Below are 25,190 nucleotides of genomic sequence, written 5' to 3'. Positions count from 1 at the left end.
TGTTGCCAGACACTAAGTTTACGTTGGACATCAACACCATACATGCCTGACGTTGCGTGTTTTGACGAGTTGCATAGACTCAGCGGCGGTGTTGCTCGTTCAAACAGAGCTGCACTAAAATGACTTGGAGCTGGATCAGTTTTAGACACAGCCATACATTCTTGTTTGCAGTAGGTTGCACGGCGATGATAGGAATGGAAGGCTGTTCGCTGTGTTACTGCTGACATGCGTACTCACATGAGTGAAGAAGGAATGCAAACATGTGAAAGGGGACCGAGAAACCTATCGGATTTTTGGCGACCGCGCTGTACCATATTTGATGGGAAGAATAAACCACATTCGACCTATGGGGCCCCACTGCTGGTTATAGGAGATGAATTGAGTTCCCAACAGCAAACCTAGCCATATCTAGTCTATAAGTCCGAAGCCTATATACATGGGTTTCCCTCAAAGAGCAGTAGACATGCCGCCGTCAATGATCAAGTTGGTACCCGTGATGTAGCTCGAAAGTCGGCTACCAAGGAATACCGCGGCATTGGCAACATCCTGACCGCTACCAACCCTTCCCAGAGCGATGTTTGGTAGCAAGCTCTCGAGGAAGGCCGGGTTGGCTGTCATGATCTGCTGAAAGGTGCTAAGCTCCTCAGTCCCGTCAGGTCGAGTCGTCGACGGAGGATTGATGGTCCCTGGGGCAATGGAATTGATTCTGATGCCCTTTGGGCCAAGAACTTTCGAAAAGTCCTTGGCTAATGTTGCCTGAGCTCTCTTCAATACCGCGTATGGGCCGGTGTGCGCTGGGTGCTTCGCTTCAAAACCGGCGAGGGAGCTGATGACGACTATGGAGCCGGCGCCGTCTCGCTGCTCCAGATGAGGGGTTGCGGCATGGATGAGGGTAATGAGACCAATCACGTCGGCTTGGAAACTCTTTTGCCAGTCCTCGATAGCTGGGCCAGTGATCGCTGGGCAAGCTATGAACAAGTTAGCCAGTGTATAATGAAAGTTCACGGCCAGGCTCACCATTTGCAACAACAATGTCGATCCTGCCAAAGGTTTCGGCGGCGCTTTCGACCCAATTCTTGACAGAATCAGGGTCGGCAATATCAACGCTTGTGCCAACGGCACGTGCTCCCCCAGTTGCACCCTTGAAAGGCTCAAACTCTTTACCGGTGACAACTCGTGAGCAATACGAGACATTGGCTCCCTCGGCGAGAAAGGCCTCGGTGATGACTCTTCCAATGCCTTTGCGGCCACCTGTATATACGATCGTCAGAAGGAGCTATGAGATTGTGTCAGGGGAGTGGGAGATACTGACCTGTCACGAGGACGTGGGCGCCAGCCAGCTCAGGAGTAAAACGAGACATGATGAAGTGTATTTATGAGTGAATGGTGCTCTTGAATGAGTTTGGAATGGTGAGAATGGGCTGTAATGGTTCCAGAGGGAAAGATGAAGCAGCAAAGTCGAGGCTTTATACTTGAAGAGAGACACCCATTTTAGCCTGGCAATGTCAGACTTGAACATAGATTTGGAGTGAGCCCGAATTATCCGCAATCTTGTTTTCCTATTTCGTCGATTAGGCTCATCGAAGTTGATACGCGAGCTCGCTCATTAATCAGCTCAGACCCAGGAACTAACATGAGCGATGGGGTGAATATGTTGGCTCATGGGGTGGACGAAGGGTATCCAATCAGATACAATAAGGACAGAATATCATGGAGACAAGTATCAGACAAGCATAAGCCTTTGTAAGCTATAGAAAGATACCCTCCAGAATGATAGGCCAAGATTGAAGCATCTTGTTTTCCTAATCGGGAGTCGGCGATAGCCCAGGGCTGATCCACTCTGACATCTGAGTCTCCACCTTTGCCAAGCAATCTGATTTTCCTAAAAGGGTAAGGCCACACTTCATCTCCGTCATCTCGGGATCACGGTATGTGGCATTGGTCAGCCAGATGTTGACCTCGAGATCGATTCTCTCCTTCTTTTCTTCCGAATACACACTCAAACTGGGCTTCATGCATCCTTGATTGAATCGGGACTTTAATCATGCCGCTGCAGTTAACGTTTCTCAACACTAGTGATGCCCCTGGTTTGGGGGCGGTGGAGACGAAGCAGATGAGGGCTCACATCACCAAGACGAATTTTGCACGGCGAAGACAGAGGCTTGCCAAGGAAAGACAACAAAAGAAGGTACAAGAGATCCATGAAAGAGACTTGATAGCCCGGCCGGAGAAACCCATGTCTGGCAATGAAGCCACCCCCCAAGCACCGACAGCACCCCCCTTAGACCCCGGCTCCGAGATGCTGTTGTCAACACGCTCTAGAGACCCCAATAATTCGATTAGCTACCGTGAGTAAGCCTGCACCACAATTTGGAGATGCAACTAACAAACCTAGTGCTCTATGAGTTCCGACCCATCGTCTTCCCCGCTGGCTACGGCTACCCCGGTTCCGAGAGGGAGACGGTCTGGGTCGATCAGCTGCTTGCCGAGCCCGCACTCATCGAAGCATCCATGGCCATTGGTTTAAAGTACACTCCCAGGCACAGAACACCATGGACGTCTCGAGAAGCGGATATCCGAAAGTGTATGGCCATCAGCATGATCAACAAGCGACTCGACACAGCCGCTGGCTTATCGGATGGCATGCTTGGGGCTGTGTTCACGTTGGCCTTTGCAGAGGTGAGAAGTCAAGATTGAGTTTTCAAGTTGCTGCGGTTACTCACACTTTGTTGGTTAGCGGCTTGCAAGCGATGAAAAAGCGTTGGAGGTGCATATCCAAGGTTTGGCCCAGATGATCAGATTGAGGCGAGCAGCGGGAATTACTCGAGTTCCATCATGGTTCTCAGACTTTCTCATATAGTATGGGTTCTTCCCAACGAGATTGAACAATTCACTGACTGACTGATGATAGTGACTCGATCGGTCAAGCAGTCACGTCCACCAACGGCTCTCATGAAAAGCTTATGCAAGCCCTGCGCAACGAGGATAACCCAACGTCTATGGATGTTTCCAGAATAACCAGCGGCATATCGCAGCTCCGAAAAGCGCTCGACGAGTTTAGTGTAACCAAAATTCCGTCAAAAAGCGAAATCCTCAACATCGAACATCAGGTCGATTGCCTAAAGCTTGAAGTGGAAGTCGTGTTGGGAAGCGATGACCAGTACATCCGCACACTTCGCTTTGCCCTGCAGCTATTTTTGCTTCTTTCTTGGCTATCTCGGCCTGAAACGGATTTTGGGCTTCTTGCTGAGGATCTGAGGCATTCTCTCGCGAAACCTCAAATTAGACTGTGTTCCTCGGTCGAGCCGACCATTTGGCAGTTTTTTGTCGGGGCTGTTGCGGCGGAAAAGTCGATGGAGACTCGAAACTGGTACATTAACAGATTACAGGCGGTTTTTGACGCGATGCAAGTTACAAAGTGGACTGAGGTGGTTCAACTTCTTGATAGGACATTCATGCCCGATATGGGACTGTTGGAGAGATTCAAGCTCGTGTGGCAGGAAATCGGTATGGGACAGGGGAGACACTAAGGTGAACAAGGTTTTGTATATTCTTGGTTAAGGCTACTTACCGGTTCTTCTCGCAAATATAGTTTCTTTTCGCATGGAAGGTTATGCATGCCAGCCATGACTACACCCGTGACTCTCAATTGTTTGTTTACTTAATCCTTCTGGCTGGGTGTTAGATAGTTGAACAGACACACATAAATAGCACCACATCCCATTGCAACCAGTGTTTCTTTTCTCCCCTTTCCCAATCACTTTCGATACCATCACTTCCACTTCCTACTTCAAAATCATCACTACAACTACAACCACCACCAACACGGTCGCCAATCATCACAACAACTAGTTACTCAACTCAATCATGTTCTCCAAGATTGGTTCCAGCCTTCGGGCCCTGGCTCTCATGGGCACCGTTACCACTCTCTTCCCTGAAACAATGGCTAACGAATGGACCCTTCAAGCCATCGACCCGACCGTCCTCTCCGCCAACAGGGTCACCATCCATGACTCGCTCCCGCACCTGGATGCCTACATCTCCCAAACAGAATGGGATCCTCCTACTGTGAGAGTCGAGATAACAAACGAAAACGACCACACCATCACCTTTTCCAAATGGAACTCGCCTCTAGATCCCCAGGCAATTAAAAAGGGGATTCTAAACGCCAAGCGCCAGGCCGACTGGCCCAACATCGATCTTCCTATTTATGGACTACGACCAAACTTCACCAGCCCATGCGAGGTACGCAAAAAAGAAAAAGCTGAGGACCTGGTGGAACTCCCACCTTGGTTCGCAATTCAGGAAGAGCACGTGTTTGACAAAGACTCGGGCTGGGATCTCTCGAAGCGCCACAGGGCAGCCAGACTTCGCAGATCAGTTGTGCGAATGGTTGGGTTGTGGCATGGTGTGTGGAACATGACCAAGGAGGAGGTGCTTGAGCTGCCAGCACTTGAGGATGAATATGCAGACTGTTTTTGGTTTACTTCCAACATCATCCTACTACGATTTTGAGTGGGGTTTGATAAGTTGTTGAGTTTATGGGCATTGGTCACGAGGGGCATTGTTGAGAAGTATGATATCACTTGGGCATCGGAGTGGGGAGTTGAAGAGAAGTTAGACTGTTTACCAACTCTTTTCAATCATTTGTTTTCGATTCACTTTCTCGAATTGTGACTTGTGGCCTCATCAGCCTACGTCGTTTAGACGCGTACTTGGACGTCGATGATGTGAAAAGGTGCGTGGAAGTAACCATCACGACATACGTCAATGATGACGATTGCGCCCAAAGTGCTATCTTTAGTGATGATGATAGCAAGCCATAGTGCTGAGCTTATCGGATTCTGGGTGAAAGGTAAGCATAACCTGGGTTGGCGTTGCAGAAATGTGATGGAAGCACTATCGGGACCAACAGTCAGAAACGGAACGATCATCTGCATGATCGCAACCGAGTCCACGTAAGTGGTAACAGCCCCGGATAGTCATATCTGGTGGCGATATGACAGATCAACGGCAGTGTCGAGTATGAGGTCATCCTCGTTGAGTGTCATTTAGAGGACTTCGGTCGTCTTAATACCCGGATCTCGTTAAAGTAACTAGTGTTAGTTCATGTACTAGAGACGTTTTGTACGTCAGGCACTCTACGGTCAACGGCTTTTACCTACTCTTTCGGTTAGTCCACACGAACATGATTCTGGGTTTTCCATCATTCCTCATGATCTGAAGGTGTCAAGGACCCATCTCAAGGAAGTAGCGTCAAGAGTGGACAGCTGAAGCCGGCCCAATATGTTGATGACGAATGGACAGCCAAGCTGAAGCCTCTCCCATCAAGTCATTAGCGAGGTGATCAGATTAAAGTTAGCGATGGCCCTCGCGCCGCTTGTGCCTGGGCATCTGCATTGAACCAACCCCAGGCCACAATTCCTCCAACGCCCCCGTTTTGCATCCGATTGGTCCCTAGCGCATTTGTCTTGGAATTTATTGAATCTGGAAACGGTAAGTCTCAGAAATGGGGTCAAATGCGGATGTCACGCTTGCGCTGTCCAATTTATTGGCTGGCTGAAACGCTTTGGAATGCAAAACCACGAGAGAGTTTGGCAGGGTCCTGATGACACCTGGCCCTTGCATCAAGAGCGGGTGGCTTCGGAAGAGGATGCTTTAGGTCGGATATGGATGGGGAAAGCTGGGGCAGTACGTGGTAAGAGGTCTAGAATGGGGATGTTTTCAGCAACAATGCGAATGCAAGTAAGACATCATGAGAAGAACGGTCAGGATGCCATAGGGCTGAAATGATCCGCGCGCATCTTGATCACGCTGATGCATGGAATTTAAAAGCCATTTACTTCACAAAATTCTGGATAACCTTTTGTGCAACAAGTGGCGATAATGGTAGGACTGAGGCGGATGTTATGACACCAGGCGGCGATATCTGTTACATCATGTTAGAGGTTATCCACAGATTAAACCATCTTGACAATGAAGATCATAGTTCCCAACTCTCTGGAGAACTTGATTGATCTGCAAATAAAGGGTGCGGAATGACGCAGGGCAGACAAACGTTGACAAGGGAGTGGATCTCCCTTCTCCCTCATTCCAACGTTGCTGGCGGCGGGTGAGACAAGGGGTCTTCCAGGAACGTTGATCCCACGGAGGCTTCTGGATCCGTAATACAGTTTGGGGAATCCATCCCGGAGACGTCAAGAACTATCGAAAATGAGGTGTCATAGTCTGTCGGGAAGGTGTTGATGGAGGGTGAAATATTGACGCCGGATGGGAATATAAAGAACGCTTGATCACCACTGGATTCCATCTTCTCTCATCATCAACAACGCAATACACATTATCGACTGTAATCAAGCACTAACCAATCAGTTTATCTGCGAGACACTCAATCAACACTATCAACATGCTCCTCTCAACAATATCCGCTCCATCGTTCATCATCATGGGGATCCACCTCATCTCTGGCGCAAACTCGGCCCCCGCCGAGGACCGCACAGTCCTGGATGTTGACGTCGAGGCGACTGCTACCATCAACATCGGCGTACCCCTCCTGTACGTCGGGGCAGAGGCCACCGTGGACGCGGATGCCACTGTGAACGCAGAATCTGATGAACCGAAGCTCAAGATCTTTATCGATCCCATCGATAAGAGTGTCCACGACTACCCCGATCGTCCCCCACCTGAAGATGAAGACTCCCCCGACAAGCGAAGCCTGTTCCCCAGAGCCTTGACGGCTGATCAGAAGGAGGGCTTGCGTCTGCACACTGTGGCTCGGCAGAAGAAGAATGTCAAGGCACTGGTCTGGGATACCAAGCTTGAGGCTGCTGCCAAGGCTTGGGCTCAGAAGATTGCCAAGAGTGGAAAGCTTGCGCACTCTGCTAGCAAGGACAGACCTAACCAGGGCGAGAATCTGGCATACGGATGGTGAGATTGATCGCAAGTTGATGCTGTACAGGCATGCTGACACTTGATAGGTCGAGTGGAACATACAAGAACCCCATCACTGCTGGAACTCAGGGCTGGTAAGTGAATCTTTTGCTTTCATAGAGTATGACTGACAAGGTGTGGGTAGGCTCGCTGAGGTAAAGAACTACAAGAACGAGGTTATTCCCAAGGGCAAGTTTTCCGAGTACGGCCACTACAGTAAGTTTCCAACCACATCCTCTACTGCTATCCCACCCGCTAACCCCTCCCCCAGCCCAGTGCGTGTGGAAGAACAGCGTCAAAATCGGCATCGCGACCGCCAGCGACGGCAAGGGCGGCTGGTACACTGTCGCCCGATATTCCCCACCAGGAAACATTGTCGGCCAAAAGCCTTACTAGAGGTAACAAGGGCTACTGGTAGGCTATTGTTGGATAGGAATGTGGACTGCATTCCACAAAAGGGGGTAGCGCCCTTTGGGTTGGACCGGCGCCTCCCTTTTACGCTTTCGTTTATTGTACTATTGATGCGACATGACCCGGGAGCGTGTATGAAACATTCGTTTTAGATATCATTCTTTTATTAAATATTTGACATTGTATTACTTTTGTTTCTCCGAGTGACTCACCTTGTCTCGCCCTTTCAATGTTTCACTTTTAGACGGCTGGACTCATAAATTCGCCTGCAACCGGCATGGTATTGTATTTGACTATACCGTCTTGGAAGTTCGGCTTGACCTTGGCAGGTCAATCGCGCACAGCAACCTCCCTTTAACAAAGGGTCAAGCATGGCTTGCCTCCCAATCCCTGTATCCTTACCTGGGCTGGCTCAACCGTAGCATGCTCTTTCCTCCCCCAATATGCTCGCCGGTTCCATTGAATTCACCTCGCTAGATGATACGCTACACATTAACAGCATCATCCGGCAAGTCATCTCAATTAGCCGATATTCGACAACAGTCGTGAAGAGGCCGAAGAACGGCCAAGGCGAACTGAAGCATCATAGGACTACATCCACTCAAAGCTGTAGAGGTTGCACAATTGATTCATGCCTTATCATCCTTAATATGTTGATAGATTCTGTAACTAGACCACGGCTGTACACTTCATTTCCACAACCATCTTCGGGCTGGGCAGAGCCTTGACCGCAATCGTCGTCCTCGCAGGCGCCTCCTCATAGTTCGGCCAAAACTCATTCCACACCTCATTCATCCCAGCATAATAATCCATATCCGTGAGAAAAACCGTCACGTCGATGATGTTGTGTAAGCCGCCTTTGCCGTTGGTGGCCTGCTTGACGACGGCATCGACGTTGCGCAGAATGGCGGCTGTTTGCTTTCCAACGTCGAAAGATGGAGTGCCGTCGCTGTTGGTTTCGAAGCCCTCGAATGATCCATCTGGAAGTCTGGATGATGTGCCCGAGATGTACAATGTCCGGGAGTCGACTGAGGGGATGAGACGCCCATGGGGATAGTTGGCGAGGCCTTTGGCGCTCCCAGCGGGGAGAATGACAGCGTCTCCGTTCGAGGACATGATGAAGTGGGCTTTAATTGAGTGTTTAAGCTCTGATACTGAAAGTGACAATTATTACTAGGTATCCGTTTTGGTTCGGCTGCTCCGAGGACTTGATATGAGAAAAGTTTCGGCGTAGTTTTCCTCAAGATTCGGCATATCAGCTGTTTCGCCGACGCCTTCGTTGACGATCCATAAATCTCGTATCGCGCTACTTTGCCGGTATACCGATTGAAGGCCAATCACGTAGCTACATAGATAGACCAGTTCGGCAAAGCAAGCCGTGGACCAAGGTTATGGGTTTTAGTAGCCGACTAAGTAGATAGTAGCCGTTTCACACTATTGATCGTACCTGATGAGAAAAAAGATTTATAGTTCTGGAGTATCCTCACCAATAACTCTTTAAAAAAAATCGTTATTTCCCAATCATTCATTCGAGTTTTTATCAATTATGGCGGACCTATCAAGATGCCTCCCTTTAACTCGGGAATCGGTTTTCAAGGCCCACGAACTCATCAAGCCTCTGATCCACGAAACTCCCGTTTTCACCAACAAAACCCTCACTCGGATGGCCTCGACGCCCAGGGAGTTGTCAGAAAATGCTCGGCCTGCCCAGCCAGTCATTCGACTCTGGTTCAAGTGTGAGAACATGCAGCGAATGGGCGCCTTCAAGGCCCGCGGCGCTTTTCACGCCATTGAAAGACTTAAGCAGGACCCTGACTGGATTGCTGAAGGGGGCATGAAGAAAGGAGTAGTTGGGTTTAGTGCAGGTACGGAAAAAAAAACTCTTCACATTTGGTTGCATTTATTGATGCGTTGACTAGGTAATCATGCTCAGGCGCTCGCTCTAGCTGCCCAAGAGAGCGGTATACCTGCTTACATTGTCATGCCGGACGTCACCCGCCCCAACAAGATCGCCGCTACAAAAGGCTATGGAGCAAAGGTTACTCTTTGTGAACGCTTTGAACGAGAAGCAGCCGCGGCCAAGATCACAGCCGAGACTGGCGCGCGACTCGTGCCCCCATTCAACCATCCCGACGTCATGCTCGGTGCAGGCACAGCAGGTCTCGAGCTCCAGCATCAAGTCGAAAAGCTCGGTTCCACCCTAGACGCTATTATCGCGCCTTGCAGCGGTGGTGGCCTACTATCCGGGACCGCGCTTAGTTGCGAGGGCACTACGATCCGTGTGTTTGGCTGTGAGCCAGAATTCGAAGGCGCTGATGATGCACGACGCGGGTTCATCAAGGGTGAGCGAATCACAGAAGTCAAGACAAGTACAATCGCCGATGGTTTAATCGGCGTCGTTGGACCTCTCCCTTGGAGTGTCATATACGAGAGAAAGCTCGTCAAGGCCATGTATGCTGTGACAGAGGACCAGATTCTGGAAGCGACGAGGCTTATTCTGGAACGGATGAAACTTTTCGTGGAGCCCAGCTCTGCAGTTCCACTAGCTGTTGTCTTGTTCAATGAGGAGTTTAGGGCCATGGTGGAACGAGAGGCGGGAGAGAATGGATGGGATGTGGGCATAATCCTGAGTGGCGGAAATGTGAGCGCCGAGGGACTAGCAAAGCTCTTTACACCTTAGATCTATGTCGCCGCCAAATATTAGACATAAAGGACTCAGTTTGTGTATTCTAAAGCTAAGCAGGAGGCAATACTACTGTTCTTGGTGCCGCTCGCAGATCGATATCATAAGCATCCCGCTTTTGGGATGTGTCACGCATCTGTACGTGTTCCAGCATGGTCGCACAGAATTGAGCACAAGGCAGACGATAGACAGAGCCTCGAGTTTGAGAAATGGCATCCATTGCATTCGTGTCAAAGTTGGTAGTAAATGCATTCAGCTCTGCCGCGCCTTTGTCCACCTTTCTCGTCTCAAGGGCGAATCCCCTCACGTTGGGACCAGCGGTGGTGGTCACAAACGTTTGTGGATAGAAGACGTTCCTGTGCGTGGTCAACTCAAAGTTCTCTCATCTCGTCATAGGAGATATGGACTTACGAAACGCCGTAAGCACAGAGAGTCTCGGCACATCTACCATAGTCATCCGTAATATCCTTACGGAACTTGTTGATCCACTTTTGCTCCCGAGCAACATCGGTTGCCCCAACAAGGCCATGTGTTGAAATGCCTTTGCACAGTTGTGCTACCTTGCTCAACTTGATGTCCAAAGCAACTTGATGTTGAGTGTAGAAGGCGGTAGCAACCGTGGTAATGGTCTGTTGGGACACTAGTGGGATCGGCACAAGTTGGTTGGGGACAAATAAGGGGTTGAATTTAGCGTCGCGGTTCCTGGGCTACCCTGGTCCGTTGATGTCTTTGTTAAAATCTCTAAAATTATGCAGCGGAGGATGCGCCATGGGGTTTACGCAGCAATAAGCGTGGCATTATTCTCATAACAACAGGCTAGTCACAGTAAGGATTGACAAGCGCCTCCTCGACTTGACCTGGTGATCTTGTGCTCGTCCCCTTGACTTGAATAGGTCAGAGTAAATAAGTCGCAGAAATACGAGGCATTTAACCACCTTGTGTCGCTTTGCCCTCCGCCTCCTTATTCCGGCTTTCGCCCGATCAGAACAACAAAGTCGAATATGGGATGAACTGTGCGTTGGCGCGATGCCTCCCTGACGCTAGCGTTGAATAACTCAACCTCCTCTCTTGACCAACCTAAGGCCTCGGTGAATAATACTGCAGTGAAAGCAGCAACCCCTTCGTAGAAATTCTTTCCCATAAGAGTGCCTATTTCCTTCAACCGTTGATCTTTCGGCCATGGGCCGATTGGCAGCTTAAACCTCTTCTCTTTAAGCTCCGTGAACCCTGTTTCTTCAGCCCACCGCTGAAAAGATGGTGCCGGATCCATAGTACGGCCGATCTTGTCGCAGGCTAATATCAAGTTGTCCATCATCTGCACCATCGGGTTTTCAGGCGCAAGGGAGCCATCTTCTGAGTAGAGAGTGTTGGCAGATTCCTGGAACTCTATCCATCCTCCAGGTTTGAGGTTGGCATATGCCTGCTTAAATAACTTGGGCCAGTCTTTGATAGAGCCAGCCATATAGCGGCAATGAATGTAATCGTACTGGATTGGCTCGACCCAGTCCATCTCGACATCGTCAACAACAAACTTGACATTTGGGGGAACCCAATCCGGCTGAATCGGGCTTAGATCGTTTCCCACTACTGTAGCGGAAGGATGCTCATCCCCAAACTGGATCGCCCAAATACCAGTTCCAGTGCCGATATCGAGGATGTTGAGGCCGTCGGGTTCAATGGGGGCCAAAAAAAGGCGGTCCCCAAGCAAGCGATAGAAGACGTGATGGATCATGTCGAGGCGGTCCTGCTCGGTGTCGTCATTAGGGAAACTGTACTGACCCGATCGGTCACTATGATATCGCCGTCCGTACTTCCACTGATACTTCAACACACTACTGGTGATGGAGTTGCTTGCAGCGGAGGTGTCATCACCAAAGGCAGAATCTGACTGGACGTCATCGTCCACCTGTACCTCGGGAGTCGCCTGGGCGTCTGTCATTGCTAATAATAAGTAGTATGCTGAGCTTTGACTCTTGCCTGAATCTGTAGAAATAGGAAGAATAAAAGGGAAGTAGAATGGTTTGATGGGAGTGGTGAGCAAGTCGCGCAACGTCGGATTGTGGAAGAGGGGTTGCCGCAGAAAAGTACGGCCGAGCCCGAGCCGAGATATGAAACCCACAGAGTTACAGTGTCATCGCTTGCTGCCTACAGTAACGGACAAGTCTCTGGCTTCTTTGACGAGGCAGGATAACCACTTGTTTCAAGGTCTTGGACTCAAATGGTGTTATCTTGTGTTGTTGGACTGACCCTCCAAGTTGCTAGTAGTTAGTGATTAGAAATGAAATACTTCACAATATAGGCTGCTGAAATTTGCTAGCCCGCTTTAGTATCCCTATTCTCTCTTTGAGCCAATATGCCGGGCATTGAAACGAGAACCTGGACGTCTATATCGATACTCTGTTGTCCTAAACCTCTTGCGCATACCTACCCGGCTCAATAAGGACGTATTGCTTGCCGTCTTTTGTCCAGTAACTCTTCCTAGTAGACAGAGAGCCAATGTTCGCCTTGGCCTCTCACGCGCATATATGGGAGCCAACCTTCTCAGCAATGGGAGCATTCTACAACAGGACCGCGAGTTTATTGAAAAGTAATTTAACCTCATAGCATACCCAGAGGGTAGATCAAGGCAACCCAGTCAAATAGATATAATTTTATATAATTAAACCATTATGCCTAATACCTTTCAATATAAGAGTTAATATTAAATAAGCTCTATAGATGCTCTCATGCTTAATACTCTGCCTTAATAAACCTTATCTCATCGAGAACACGTCGTTAGTCGGCAATGATAAAAGCGGCTAACCTGCTCTCCGTTCTGGCAATGGCAAGTTACCATTACCAGCAACAGCATAGCATAAGATGGCCCCTCCTACACAAATCACCCGGTGCGTTCTCCCTTTCCACGACTGACCGCGAGTTTATGTATCTGTGTTTCGCCACGGAGGGTATTTTTATAACGAGGAATGAAGAACCCTGGAGAAGGCATCTGTAGGTAAGGGCTAGGTAGACCCGATCCAAGGGATCGATCGTGTGCGAGAAGAGGTATAGGAGTAGCTCGGATGGCAAATGAACGAGAGGAGAAGAGATACTAGGTACCGCGGTTAGGAGCTGCCGGTCTATTTGTTAGATAAGTCTATCGGATTAAGGTATGGCGTAGGGGCGCTTACTTCTGGTGGAATAAGAAAAGCGGCAGTATAATGCGAGGTTCTCGCGCGTTGGGAGACCGGAGTTGATATTTTGCAATCAGTCGCAGATGGGCCTGTGCTCTGAGCATGGCATTGAGCAAGGCATTGAGCAAGGCATTGAGCAAGGACTGGATGCTGATAGTAGCGCGGGAGGAGCAATTATCACCGACATAATTGACTTACGTGGCGATGGGTTGCATCGTTCAATCAAGCGAGTCTCCTTTCGATCACGTGAGCATCGAATGACTTCTCTTGGCAGGGCCACATGTGGCGCCATGATCTGAACGAGGGTTTGCAGCCACATGGTAAATCGCGTCGCGTCAAGAGACATCGTGTTGGTGATTTCTCACTAACACTAAGCTCTTTCACCGACCAAGTGTAGCATAACGCATCTAGAAATAACGCCCCTTACGAGCCTCGGAAAACGTACTGTACTAATTAGCTCTTACTCCTGCAGCTCACACTCGGCACATCCATCATAGTTCACCAGACGCGGTTAGATCAGATCCGTTCAGCCCGCCTCGCGTCGGACCGGACTGCGCGACGGCGCTAAGCGAACCACTTAGTGGCTTTGCCCGCTGGCATCACATATCCGACTATCTGAGTTGGATGCGATTTCTTTGGCTAGTGCTGCGTTCAAGCGGATGAGAGCTCGGCCATGCCATCAGTTTTGGGCAACGAACCCAGAAGATGAGAGTCAGCATCGCGACAGAAACTGCGCTCTCCCAAGTACAAATTGCGAATATATTGGCTTAGGTCTTTTGGAAAAAGTATATAAAGGTTAATCTGATCACCCAAAACGAACAGCAACTCAAGCACTCATCACTCAAACAGTCTTGTCCACTCAACTCTATACTACTCCATTTTTAGCACAAACCCCAAAAACCACCGCCAACATGTCCAACAAGTACACCATCATCATCAACAACCGAACCGGTTCCCCCACAACTACAATCTCTTCAGTGAGAAGCCCGAGATCGTGGGCGTAGTCAAGTCTTCCATCTGGAGTAACATATACCAAGTCGCCGAAGCCACTCCCGACGGAGCCATCGCTCAGTTTGAGATGTGGAAGCGTTACTATGTCATCGTCGGTACCTGGAGGGGCGGCGAGAAGGCCGGTGCCAAGGTTTCTATCACCCAAACTAAGGGTGTTACTCTTGGTACCAAGGCTAGTGATGGCAGTGATGTCCCGGGAACTACTCTCAATATCGCTGTTGTCAATGGAGCGACTCCTTCTTTTGAAAAGGCGCCGGCTGAGTCGTCTGCTTGGAACAATGCCTACGAGGTTGACACTGGCAACGACTTTACTCTTGAGGTTGCCACTGAGAGTGAGTAACCTTAAACCCTTGACATGTTTTCTTCATACTAACCACATGAAAACAGGGAATTTCTTCATCGGCCTCGCCAGCTCCCCCGATGGCGCCTCCAGCGTCCCCACCGCCACCTTCAAGCCTGAGCCCAGCAACCAGTACCAAATTCAGCCCGTCAACACCTACTACATCACCTACGGCAGTGTCTTCCAGGTTGGAGAGCTCTTGGATGTTGCCAAGCTTCCCAAGAAGCCTCTGGCTGTCGACTTTACTGTCCGTGGCCCCGCTGTTGTCATTAACCACAACCCCGATGGCAAGCTTGTGATTGCCAAGTAGACTCGGTCATATGGATCTTCGGCAGTCTCCCGAGTTTGGGCTTTTGTGTGGAGATTAGGCTATGGACTTTTGCTTGGTTTTTGGCTTAGCTAGTGGATAATAATTTGACATCACTTGACCTTGTCATTTTTGCAGGCCATTTCAGTATGCATGGTCCCATTTAGAGTGCCCATTCTTTGGCTACCAAATATTATATTCTTTACTGTAAAGGTACCGTGCTCTATACTAAGCGGGTAAAAGAGCCACGAAGCCACAACGTGATCGTATGTCCCAGAGCGGGCCGCCAATCCGCTGCGGGGAAGGTGGCAATGGCTTCTTTGAAGTGCCTGATCGGCAATCAAAAATTTGGATATTGTTGTTCTCCTTAAGATAACCTTATTATGACTACCTTAGTGCCCAAATATTGTCACCCGGCTTTTGAGCCAAGACTTCACTTTCAGCCGTCGTTCTCACATTGGAGTAAAGCAGCATGGCCTTTAGTTGAAACACTCATCCAGTGACTTGGTCCAAGAATTCTATTTAGCCAAGATGAGCCATGTGAACTACGAACAGCTGGGCTACGCGGGGTAGGAACCTCGGCCAAGCACCCATTTAGCCGGTCCATCGCCATTAGCTGGGTAAATGAAGCGTTCCTGAATTCGTGCGTCTTGGAGAACGGAACCTCCTCCATCAGTCCTAGTTTGGTAACTGAATGTAACTTCCGCGCACTCTTTCTGATCTCGGCAGATTAATCAAACCTTGAGTCACTGCAAAGATGCCCTGTTCAACGATGGCGTCGTCACCAGCCTATTTTACTATATATAGAGGTATCCGGCCTCCACATCTCATGTTGGATGCATCACTGTCTCACCATCAGCTTATACTTCTACCATGCCTTCACTTTTCAAGACAGCCCTCCTGACCCTGGCCATCGCCAGCGAGGTTCTCGGCAGGCCAAAGGCGTAAGTACAAGATACGTACGCAGGGTCAACTATAATCCTAACAAGCAGTTCTCTACAGAGCCCAAGGCCTCGATAGCGCCATCAAGGCGAAAGGGAAGCAACATGTCGGCACAGCCCTCACTCTCGGCAGCGACTCCCGCACGGAGGACATCATCAAGGGCCCATCCGAGTTTGGTGCCATCACCCCAGAGAATGCCATGAAGTGGCAGTCTACCCAGCCAAGGCGTGGCGAGTTCACTTTTAGCTCTGCTGATCAGCACGCCAATTTCGCCGTCAACAATAACAAGGAGCTTCGCTGCCATACCCTTGTCTGGCATAGTCAGCTGGCTCCTTGGGTTGAGGCGGGTAACTTTGACAACCAGACTTTGGTCAAGATCATGGAAGATCACATCAACACTGTTGCTGGCAGGTACAAGGGGAAGTGCACTCACTGGGACGTTGTCAACGAGGGTAAGTCATGGCATCCAGTCTACTTGCTTTGTGCTAACTTTGGCCAGCTCTCAATGAGGACGGTAGCTACCGCCAGACCGTCTGGTACAAGACCATCGGAGAAGCTTACATTCCCATGGCCTTCCGCCTCGCTGCCAAGGCGGATCCGAATGCCAAGTTGTGGTACAATGACTACAACCTTGAGTATAACAACGCCAAGACAGCCGGAGCAGCGCGCATCGTCAAGCTCGTCCAATCCTACGGTGTCAAGATTGACGGCGTTGGCCTGCAGGGACATCTCGTTGTAGAGCCCACGCCAACTCAACCAACCATCACTCCCTCCCGTGAGACACTCGAAGGGGCCTTGAGGAAATTCACCGATCTTGGAGTCTTTGTTGAGTACACCGAGGTTGACATCCGCATGAAGACACCTGCGACCAAGGAGAAGCTCGAGGAGCAGTCCAAGGCTTATCAGCGGGTCGTGGAGTCGTGCATGGCCATCCAGAAGTGCATCGGCATCACACTTTGGGTACGAGGCTCTCCAAAGCTTAACATGTTGAGATACTGACTTTGAACAGGGAGTTTCGGACAAGTATTCGTGGATTCCTAGCACCTTCCAGGGTGAGGGCGCTGCTTTGGTGTGGGATGAGGAGTTCCAGAAGAAGCCGGCCTACCAGGGTATTTTGAATGCCATTAAGGCAGCAAAGTCTAAGTGGTGGTATTGAGGCCTCCAGCCTTACTCTGGAATTGATGTTCTTGAATCAGTGTGCAAGCTTCTGCTAAGGAGTTGCTGAAAAGAAAATCATGTGTGGGTTTGAGATAAACTCCACGAAACACATCGAAAAGACTACCAGCTAACCACAAGTTAATCACACGTTTTCCGGAGTGGCAAAGTTTAAGAATCCTTTATTCAAAAGTCCGACACTATCAAATTGAAGCTTACAAGCAGCATCACGCTGTGTAACGAGGCTAGTTATCCCCATCTCTCGGGTAGGCGACACCCTTCCCAAGTGGTATTCATGTGGACTCCTCAGACCCAAAGTAGTATCCCGTGCCCCTTTCTGATTACTCTTTTTGCATTCACAACAAGGGGCTCCCCAGTTCCATCTTCCCTTGTAAGGAGTCAGCCCTAACGACTTGATTCGGGCCGCGTTGCTCTCCCGGGTGGACATTCATGCACTAGAGTTTATCTCAACCCCCTCAGTCTTGCCAAAATGAAATCCTGCAAGCGATACGTCGTTTAAAGAGTATGATTAAATATCTATTACCGCGGATGCCTTGATCATGCCACGTAGTTTGCCTCCATCCACCCACCATCCACATACCATTCCTGTTTCGTCACAAACTTGCTCTCATCACCAAGTAGGAAGGCGATCGTGGCTGCAATCTCTTCTGGCTTGGAGTAACGCTTAATGATCGACGTAAGATGATCACCCTCGGTCATGGTCCATGTTCCACCACCGTTAGGAAGGTGGAGAGGTTGGCGGATCATGTCCGTATCGATACATCCCCTGATACAACGGTCAGCAACCTAAACGAACGAGGGATGCAAGGTACGTACGGGCAAAGGAGGTTAACTCGGATCGGGTTCTTGGGGTACTTGGCTCCACCCTCGTACGCGGCAACCTGGCTCAGGCCGCGGATGGCGTTCTTGGAGGCTGCGTACGCTCCCATGTTTCCAGAGGCGTACTTGACCTGCTGGCTGCCACAGTTGACGATGCTGCCGCCTGGCTTCATGTTCTTCATCTCGTACTTGATACTGTTGAAGGTACCAATAACGTTGACGTCTAGCATCTCCTTGAGCTCCTCAAGATCGAGGTCCTCAATAGGATGAATACTCTTGTTCATCCTCGCTTTTCAACCGTCAGAAGTAGATCGGCCATACACAGCAAGCAACTCACCCGCCACATTGGCAGCACCATCCAACTCTCCCCATTTCTCAACCGTCGCGTTGATCCAGTTCTCCACGTCCGTGGGGTTGGTGACGTTCACAGGGAAACTGATGACCCTGTCCTCAACATCAGGGATATCCCTCTTAATCTCAGCAACAGCCTTGTTCAAGTTCGCCTCCGACGTCGCGGCCATGGAAACCTTGGCACCCCGAATAAGAAGATAGCGGGTGAGGGCCAGGCCAGTTCCCCGGCTAGCGCCAGTCACGGCGATGACCTTGTCCTTGAAAGGATACTGTTCTGCCATTTTGAGAAGTGGGTGAGTTTAGAGTTGGGAATGTGTGTCTGAGATGATGCATAGAGTGCTAGGGACTTTGTGATAGATTTATATCCACGTTTTGCGGCACGGACGAATGGTTGCTCCCTTGATCAACATTGTGGTGCCATGGGGATTCAGGGGAATCTAAACACCGGATGATACCCTCACATTTCACATGGTCCAGCTACCAAGTAACGCAAACTCCATGCTTGGGGACCCAGTATGAGGAGTCGGATCCTTGCCATCTTGACTAATGCCCTCTCTGGGCGAGGGCCCACCACGAATCGCGGGTTTACTCTTCCCTCGGAGCGAATCCACGACGCTGGTCAAGATCATCGTGTCGCGTTCCATCGCTTAATGGACCTGCAGAGAAGATCGTTTCACCAAATCTTGGCCAGGAGATTCTGCCTTGGTCTCGGGTCATGATCTCGGGTTTATGAAATATCCACCGGTAAAAATTGTCAAGTCGCATTTCTGCGGAGTGCAAAAAGGACGTAGCAGGGAAAGGTGCAGCGATGTTTAATGATCCATGTGACTGCTCGGAAGAGAAAAAAGATTGTCGACCAACGCTGGGCTTATTGCAGTACATATTATGTTGGTTCCAAGTTGCATGCTCGCAACGTTTCTTTGTTTTAAAGTAAAAACCCACGAGCTCATGGCTTGATACTGACATTAGCGCTTGCGGGAGGCAACGGTTTTCCCCCTCCGGTCGGTCCGAACCGTGATTGTCTCGGGATTTGCGCTGATAACGGAACGCTTCCAGCCAGTTGAAGCCTGTAAATGACTCCGTTGTGGGGACATCTTGGCATGGATAAGAGTGTTTGCTTTTCACACAACGTCAGATACCCATTTCCCGCTTTCTTTTTAAGAAAAATTCTCGGTTGAAGGGCAAAAGACCCTCATAAGAAATGGGTCGCAAGTCCAGCGAATAAATGTGTTGCGACAAGAGCGCTAAACAACAAGGCACAAAGAAATTCACCAAAAGGAAAAAGTGACATATCGTGAATGACAGTGGTCGAGAACAAGCATAGGCGGAATGGTCATGCCCCAACCTCGTATTAGACAGTAATGTTGCGAATCGGTCAGTTATGAAGTGATGATCGTCTCGCAAAGCTATCCTTTTGGAAGACCTGCTGGAGCCTGTTTGCGAGGAGCTATCAGATTTATGACTGAAACTTGTTGGCGAAGCTCGCTCGGTAGTAGACCAATGAATACGTCCACATATTCCCGTGCTAGCCCCTGCTTATTGTGGACAAGACTCGCATACCCTGCTCGACACACGATTCGGGCGAGATCGGCAAACCGTCACTAGGGGAATTCCCCGAAATCAGTTCACATTGAGACAGCCCAGCTCTGAAAAGAGTATCTCCAGACGAAAGGAATCCCATCTCGTTGGAATGGCTGCAAGGGGCAAACCATGCTGCTGGTGATGTCTCTGAACACAATAGGAATCCTTCCTCATGCTTGTACCCCTGTTAATGTGGACCGCAGTCATGCAACTGGTAAGCCATTTGTCATGGCAAAAGAAAACATGATTCTTCAAGATGGCCAAAGGAAGAGATCTGCTTTGACGTGCCAAGCAATAGCCCCTGAAAACCGTTGCAGCCAAGAGGGTAACGAGTCTCAGCTCTCCATTTGGTTTCCACAGCCTAGCCACCGTGGATTTCCCCATCCTACGTGGCCGTTGGTCAGCACCAACATTTCACACTACACAAAAAGAAAAAACAACTGCAACACTCGAGATGAAATAACTGCCGTTGGGCCTGGAGAACCCGAGGTTACATCCCCCTTCAATGTTGCCTAGAGAGCAACAAAGCTACTCATCTCCCGGCAGTTGAAGAAAAAATTGGGTGATTATGTCAAGGTGGCGAAGCTGCTGCGGAACCTGGTTTACTCCCAAGACCTTGTGCCTGCGTCGGGAAATGTCTTGTAGATGTAAGAACATCCTTGACACTGGGTCAAGGTGGAGTGAGGAACCAAAAGTAAAGAAAGCTCCTGACCTGTCTTTTCACAGAGTGTGAAAAGAGACATCTACGTGCAGATCCTGCCCAGCTGAATCCTTATTAGAAGGAAGCAGGCAATCTTTGAAAATGTTTGTCCGGTGAAGCGAAACGTTGAAAAACGAGGCCTGGAAGCCCAACGAACCTCATCCACGACAATACGAGTCCGAAAAACCCGATTTGAGCGTTCTACACAATGTCCGACACCGTCTACATGATGCCTCCGCCTGAGGGTGAGGACAGGTGGGCTGCTGGATCCATGGCGCCGGCCCAGGTGGTCATCGGCGCCGTCCTGTTCGCTTTCGGGTCGGTCATTTATGGGCTGCGAATCTATACACGAGTTGGTATCATGAATAATGCGTTGCGCCTGGATGATTGTGGGTTACATCTCATTGTTAAATGTGGTTATCATTACTGACTTCGAGATAGACCTCACTGGCGCAGCCTTGTTCTCGTGTTGGATGTTCTATGCCTGCACCATGGGGAGTAAGTATTGGAACACATCGACTTAGTGATGGAGTACTAACCATGTGTAGTGGTTGCCCAAGGTGGGTGTGCTGTCAACTTCTGGCAGGTGTCACAGGCCAAGTACCAGATCTTGCTCAAGGTACGTCCTCACATACACTATCATCGCCAGTTGTTAACAAACCTTAGTGGACTATCCCCGTCAACATCTTCTACATGCTCTCTTCAGATCTGGCAAAGATCTCATTGCTCTTCTTTTACCTCCGTCTCTGCCCTGAACGAACCTTCCGCAGGATAGTTCAAGTCCTTGCTGGCCTCTTCGTCACATACGCTGTCGTTTACGCTATGATCAGTCTCTTTGGCTGCCAACCTATCAAGGCCTCATGGGACCTTGTCGCCATGGCTACGGGCAAGTGTGTTGACAAGTTTGGCTTCTTCTTGGCTGCGTCGGTTGCCAATGTCGTCATGGATCTCGTCATCTTACTGCTTCCGCTTAGAATTGTCATCCCGCTTCAGATCCCTCGACGTCAGAAGCTCTCTTTGCTGCTTCTGTTCACGACAGGTGGATTGTGAGTCGAGACTTGAACTTCATCTTTGAACCATGCTAACTGTTTAAGTGTCATTATTGTTGCCATCTACAACTGCGTTCTCACCATCAAGCTCTTTAGCAGCCCCAACTATACATGGGGTCTGGCGTATGAACTGTGCTGGATGTACGCAGAGCTCACTGGCTGTATCATCTGCGCTTCCGCCAGCTCATTGAAGCCATTCTTCAAGAAGTGCCTCCCTGGAATATTCAGCTCCCTCGGCGCCAGCTACGGTGGTCCTTCGCACAACACAACAAAGGGATCGCATGTCATTAGGAGCAGACGACAGCTCAGCCGTAGGCAATCCAATGCCATCGAACTCGAGTCTGGAGATGACTCCGAGTCGGGGAGAAAGATTGGAGATGATGACGAAGCCAAGCTATGGCCTCGGCCTACTGCAGAAGATGGTGGTCATACTGTCCAGGTTTCCGCGCCGAGGCAGCCATTCCCTTCTTCTTCTTCTTCTTCTTATAATCCCAAGGTTCGGACTCACTCATAATCTCAGGAGGACGCAGCCAAGGGTATCAACATCGTTTCCACTACAGAGATTCAGTACAGCTCAAGACAGTAGAGCATTTCATAGAGTAGATATCACGTTTAATAGAGTCAACGATCAATTATCACTCGCAAATAATGTCGGCAGTGCACTGTCATGAACAAGCGCATACCTTTCCTGGTCTGCTAGCGGTTGGTCTGACACCTTCCTCCATTCGTACCGCCTGCTCACAGGCCACTCCAGTAAAAGGTTTCTGACAACGCAAAGCTCGTTCGCATGATCTCGTCCTGCGGATTTGAACTAGCAGCAACAATGACAATGTATTCTCCCGCTTCAGCCTTCCACTTGGACGCTTCCTGAGACCAGAACGACAAGGAGTACTTGTCAAGTGTAAGCGCAACAGTCTTTGTCTCATCCACATCCAGGTACACTTTGTCGAATGCCTTTAGCTCCCTGATAGGCCGCTGAACGGAACTTTCGGGATCATGGATGTAAACCTGGACAATCTCGGAACCAGGGAAAGGACCCTTGTTGGTGACGTCAACCGAGATTTGCATCTTGTGATCGACAGCTGAGGCGAAATGACGAGGGACCTGAAGGTTGGAGTATTCGAACTTGGTGTATGAGAGGCCGTGACCAAAGTAGAAGAGAGGCTCTCTGTCAATCATCTCATAGTATCGATGACCGATAAAGACTCCTTCGCCGTACATGATGTCGTAGTCAGCTTTGGAGAAGGTGAGATAGGCCGGTGTGTGTTTTATGGACTTGGGAAAGGTCAAGGAAAGCCTGCCTGAGGGGTTAACTTTTCCGAAAAGCACATCGGCAAGGCCGTGGCCGGTCTCTTGGCCGCCGAACCAGGCGTGAAGCAGTGTTGATGCTTGTGACTCCCATGGCATCTCGATGGGACAACCGGACTGGGTGACGATAATCTGGGACTGTATTAGTTTGCGTATTGGAGTAAAAATGGAGTCTACTTACTGCGTTCCTATTGGCACTCAGCACCGCTTCGATCAACTCATCCACGCGTCCAGGAAGTCTCAAGTTCTTGCGATCGCTCCCTTCATACTCATAATCCGAGGACAGACCTGTGACCACTATCGGGATGTCGACCTTGCTGGCGAGCTCTGCTGCATCCTTGATACTCTGCTCCTCGTCGAGAAGTTCGTAGCCTCCCACTCGTCCAGTCAAGGTCAAAGCTGTGCCAACGCCACCAGCGAGGTTCTCGTTAACCTGGAGAACCTCAAGGTCAAGAATTTGTCCTTTGGTCACTTCAATATCGTGAAACCTCTCCATGGAGAGGCGATTGAAGCAGGCAGTAGAGTCGGTTTTGGGGGGTTGGCTCGTCCACAGGTCAATGACTTCTTGTCCATCGACCTTAAGCTTGCCTTTTCCAGATGTGCTGAAGCCGAGGCGGAAAAGACCCGATGTTTCGGCAGTGTAACGAGCACGGGCCCTGACAAAGTATTTTGTTGGAATTGACTTGTGCAGACTCTCAGGAACATCGATAAGCTGCTTCTCCGCAACAACCGACACAACAGCTGGGGTTTCAGGATGAGCATCTGGATTCTCCCCAAAGATCTCTACATCCCAACCTCCTGCTCCGGACGAGGTGGTGAGGCCCTTCAAAAGAGGACTGAATCTGAAGGCTATGAGGGCAGTCAGTTTTGGATGCCGTTTAAATCAGATAATCACAAACTTACAGTGACAGCCTGGCGCATAAGACACATTATCTACGCCAACCACCTCGACAATGGCATCGTAAGGAGTCACTGAGTAATACGGTTCAACCTCAGCGCTACCACCTCCGCAAAGTGCAGGGTTCTTGACATGATCTCCAATCAATCCGAATTTCACCTTGTCCGGGTTTTTAATGGGCAGTTGTTGGCGGCTGTTCTTAAGCAGAACAATGCCCTCTGCGACGAGTTGTCGAATCAGAGCTCGCTGCTCAGGGGTGTTGGAAGCAGGAGAGGGACTGCGTGAGTCGCCCCCTCTGACCGTGTTGATCAAGTTCAACACGTTTCTCACAGACTCATCGACTGTCGTCTGGGGCACTTTTCTGCAGTTGACAGCGATGCTCAAGCGTTTGCCTCGCCAGTCCGTGGGGCCTGGCATCTCTAGATCCAAGCCAGCATTGATAGCTTCCGATGTGCTGTACGTCCCAAACCAGTCGCTCATGACGAGACCTTTGAAACCCCATTCATCTCTTAGGATCTGCTTGAGTAGAAGAGGGTCCTCGCTGACATGGATCCCGTTGATCTTGTTGTACGCAGTCATGATCGTCCAAGGATCCGAGTCTCGGAGAGCCAGTTGAAATGGCAACATGTGTACCTCACGCAAGGTGCGTTGAGTCATACATACGTTGTCTTCAATGCTATTGTCAGATTGATCGTGAGCAGCATAGTGTTTGACACTGGTTGCGACGCCGCGTTCTTGAACACCGGTGATGTATCGCGAACCCAGGATGCCACTGAGAAAAGGGTCTTCTCCAAAGGCTTCAAAACCACGACCAATTAGTGGGGAGCGCTGGAGACAGATGGTAGGGGCCAGAAGAACGTCGACACCTCTAGCCTTGGCTTCATCACCCAGAAGTCTTCCGACTCTGTAAAGCAACGCTGCGTTGAATGTCGCACCCATTGCCGTGGCGGAAGGGAGCATAGGGCTCGGAAGCTGAGCCATTAGTAACACATTCCAAGGCCGCGGCCTGTAAAGGGCATAACTTGGCACTTACCCGAGTAAACGATCGTTTACCACGGATTCCATGAGGGCCGTCAGATGTCTACTGTAAATATCAGTCAAAGATTCCGCTGTGCTGACATGTTGAGCCTTACAATGAGCGCAGGGATGCCATGACTGGGCAGACCGGTCATTCGAAAAGAGCCCTGACCAGCAAGAAGCTCAACCTTCTCATCCAGCGTGAGCTGGCTGATCAAAATTTCGACATCTAACGGAGTTGAAGAAGACATGATGTTTTTGAAGATGCCAGAGAAAGGTTGATGCAAAGTGTCGAACATGAAAGAGCAGTTTGCTGTTGTTCATACTCCTCAGCGGTTAAATGCAGTTGGTCGCTTTAACCGTCGGCAACTCGGCCCTGTTCCCTTGCTTCGTGCAGTGGTGAGCAAGCGCTACGACCTCTTGGCTAGGCGGTCAGCTCTAGACGTCCAAATTAGGTAGGGATCGGAGAATCACGATAATTGACATGGCGGAGTCCT

At 49.9% G+C, this 25,190-nt stretch overlaps 13 protein-coding genes across 13 annotated transcripts; 7 read left to right on the top strand and 6 right to left on the bottom strand.

The window, feature by feature from the left end:
• Window positions 1-447: 447 nt before the first annotated feature.
• NECHADRAFT_86591 (uncharacterized protein) lies at window positions 448-1,361 on the bottom strand (the record flags this gene model as incomplete). Its single annotated transcript, XM_003042321.1, has 3 exons — window positions 448-968; window positions 1,018-1,251; window positions 1,313-1,361. 3 exons carry the CDS (start codon window positions 1,359-1,361, stop codon window positions 448-450), a joined length of 804 nt encoding a protein of 267 aa, XP_003042367.1.
• Window positions 1,362-2,044: 683 nt separating this feature from the next.
• Window positions 2,045-3,530, top strand: NECHADRAFT_51893 (uncharacterized protein; the record flags this gene model as incomplete). The annotated part of the gene is made up of 4 exons (XM_003042413.1): window positions 2,045-2,348; window positions 2,396-2,679; window positions 2,738-2,838; window positions 2,912-3,530. 4 exons carry the CDS (start codon window positions 2,045-2,047, stop codon window positions 3,528-3,530), a joined length of 1,308 nt encoding a protein of 435 aa, XP_003042459.1.
• Window positions 3,531-3,867: 337 nt separating this feature from the next.
• On the top strand, window positions 3,868-5,347 carry NECHADRAFT_86589 (uncharacterized protein; the record flags this gene model as incomplete). The annotated part of the gene is made up of 6 exons (XM_003042412.1): window positions 3,868-4,408; window positions 4,708-4,738; window positions 4,827-4,855; window positions 4,916-4,958; window positions 5,119-5,172; window positions 5,308-5,347. The coding sequence occupies 6 exons, from the start codon at window positions 3,868-3,870 to the stop codon at window positions 5,345-5,347; spliced, it is 738 nt and encodes a 245-aa protein (XP_003042458.1).
• Window positions 5,348-6,445: 1,098 nt separating this feature from the next.
• Window positions 6,446-7,326, top strand: NECHADRAFT_51924 (uncharacterized protein; the record flags this gene model as incomplete). The annotated part of the gene is made up of 4 exons (XM_003042411.1): window positions 6,446-6,927; window positions 6,978-7,025; window positions 7,076-7,146; window positions 7,202-7,326. 4 exons carry the CDS (start codon window positions 6,446-6,448, stop codon window positions 7,324-7,326), a joined length of 726 nt encoding a protein of 241 aa, XP_003042457.1.
• Window positions 7,327-8,010: 684 nt separating this feature from the next.
• On the bottom strand, window positions 8,011-8,457 carry NECHADRAFT_51933 (uncharacterized protein; the record flags this gene model as incomplete). Its single annotated transcript, XM_003042320.1, has 1 exon — window positions 8,011-8,457. The coding sequence occupies one exon, from the start codon at window positions 8,455-8,457 to the stop codon at window positions 8,011-8,013; it is 447 nt and encodes a 148-aa protein (XP_003042366.1).
• A 430-nt stretch (window positions 8,458-8,887) lies between these two features.
• On the top strand, window positions 8,888-10,021 carry NECHADRAFT_86586 (uncharacterized protein; the record flags this gene model as incomplete). The annotated part of the gene is made up of 2 exons (XM_003042410.1): window positions 8,888-9,206; window positions 9,261-10,021. 2 exons carry the CDS (start codon window positions 8,888-8,890, stop codon window positions 10,019-10,021), a joined length of 1,080 nt encoding a protein of 359 aa, XP_003042456.1.
• A 777-nt stretch (window positions 10,022-10,798) lies between these two features.
• Window positions 10,799-12,031, bottom strand: NECHADRAFT_105613 (uncharacterized protein). The gene is made up of 2 exons (XM_003042319.1): window positions 11,914-12,031; window positions 10,799-11,874 (listed from the first exon to the last, which is right to left on the bottom strand). Exons 1-2 carry the CDS (start codon window positions 11,961-11,963, stop codon window positions 10,986-10,988), a joined length of 939 nt encoding a protein of 312 aa, XP_003042365.1. The 5' UTR covers window positions 11,964-12,031; the 3' UTR covers window positions 10,799-10,985.
• Window positions 12,032-12,683: 652 nt separating this feature from the next.
• On the bottom strand, window positions 12,684-13,540 carry NECHADRAFT_86584 (uncharacterized protein; the record flags this gene model as incomplete). The annotated part of the gene is made up of 5 exons (XM_003042318.1): window positions 12,684-12,704; window positions 12,828-12,839; window positions 12,936-13,112; window positions 13,192-13,337; window positions 13,393-13,540. The coding sequence occupies 5 exons, from the start codon at window positions 13,538-13,540 to the stop codon at window positions 12,684-12,686; spliced, it is 504 nt and encodes a 167-aa protein (XP_003042364.1).
• Window positions 13,541-14,105: 565 nt separating this feature from the next.
• On the top strand, window positions 14,106-14,855 carry NECHADRAFT_86583 (uncharacterized protein; the record flags this gene model as incomplete). The annotated part of the gene is made up of 3 exons (XM_003042409.1): window positions 14,106-14,116; window positions 14,173-14,537; window positions 14,593-14,855. 3 exons carry the CDS (start codon window positions 14,106-14,108, stop codon window positions 14,853-14,855), a joined length of 639 nt encoding a protein of 212 aa, XP_003042455.1.
• Window positions 14,856-15,725: 870 nt separating this feature from the next.
• On the top strand, window positions 15,726-16,950 carry NECHADRAFT_86582 (uncharacterized protein; the record flags this gene model as incomplete). The annotated part of the gene is made up of 4 exons (XM_003042408.1): window positions 15,726-15,796; window positions 15,855-16,246; window positions 16,294-16,754; window positions 16,804-16,950. The coding sequence occupies 4 exons, from the start codon at window positions 15,726-15,728 to the stop codon at window positions 16,948-16,950; spliced, it is 1,071 nt and encodes a 356-aa protein (XP_003042454.1).
• Window positions 16,951-17,507: 557 nt separating this feature from the next.
• Window positions 17,508-18,421, bottom strand: NECHADRAFT_97250 (uncharacterized protein; the record flags this gene model as incomplete). Its single annotated transcript, XM_003042317.1, has 3 exons — window positions 17,508-17,736; window positions 17,787-18,078; window positions 18,127-18,421. The coding sequence occupies 3 exons, from the start codon at window positions 18,419-18,421 to the stop codon at window positions 17,508-17,510; spliced, it is 816 nt and encodes a 271-aa protein (XP_003042363.1).
• Window positions 18,422-20,629: 2,208 nt separating this feature from the next.
• NECHADRAFT_97249 (uncharacterized protein) lies at window positions 20,630-22,056 on the top strand (the record flags this gene model as incomplete). Its single annotated transcript, XM_003042407.1, has 6 exons — window positions 20,630-20,810; window positions 20,863-20,919; window positions 20,970-21,040; window positions 21,088-21,467; window positions 21,516-21,909; window positions 21,991-22,056. 6 exons carry the CDS (start codon window positions 20,630-20,632, stop codon window positions 22,054-22,056), a joined length of 1,149 nt encoding a protein of 382 aa, XP_003042453.1.
• Window positions 22,057-22,208: 152 nt separating this feature from the next.
• NECHADRAFT_86579 (uncharacterized protein) lies at window positions 22,209-24,944 on the bottom strand (the record flags this gene model as incomplete). Its single annotated transcript, XM_003042316.1, has 5 exons — window positions 22,209-22,916; window positions 22,960-23,627; window positions 23,682-24,648; window positions 24,710-24,757; window positions 24,810-24,944. The coding sequence occupies 5 exons, from the start codon at window positions 24,942-24,944 to the stop codon at window positions 22,209-22,211; spliced, it is 2,526 nt and encodes an 841-aa protein (XP_003042362.1).
• Between the last annotated feature and the right edge of the window lie 246 nt (window positions 24,945-25,190).

This window comes from Fusarium vanettenii (genome assembly GCF_000151355.1).
Source record: "Fusarium vanettenii 77-13-4 chromosome 11 genomic scaffold NECHAsca_36_chr11_2_0, whole genome shotgun sequence".
Taxonomy (NCBI): domain Eukaryota; kingdom Fungi; phylum Ascomycota; class Sordariomycetes; order Hypocreales; family Nectriaceae; genus Fusarium; species Fusarium vanettenii.
Note: the sequence above shows the minus strand (reverse complement) of the source record. Positions and strands in the feature narration are given on the sequence as shown.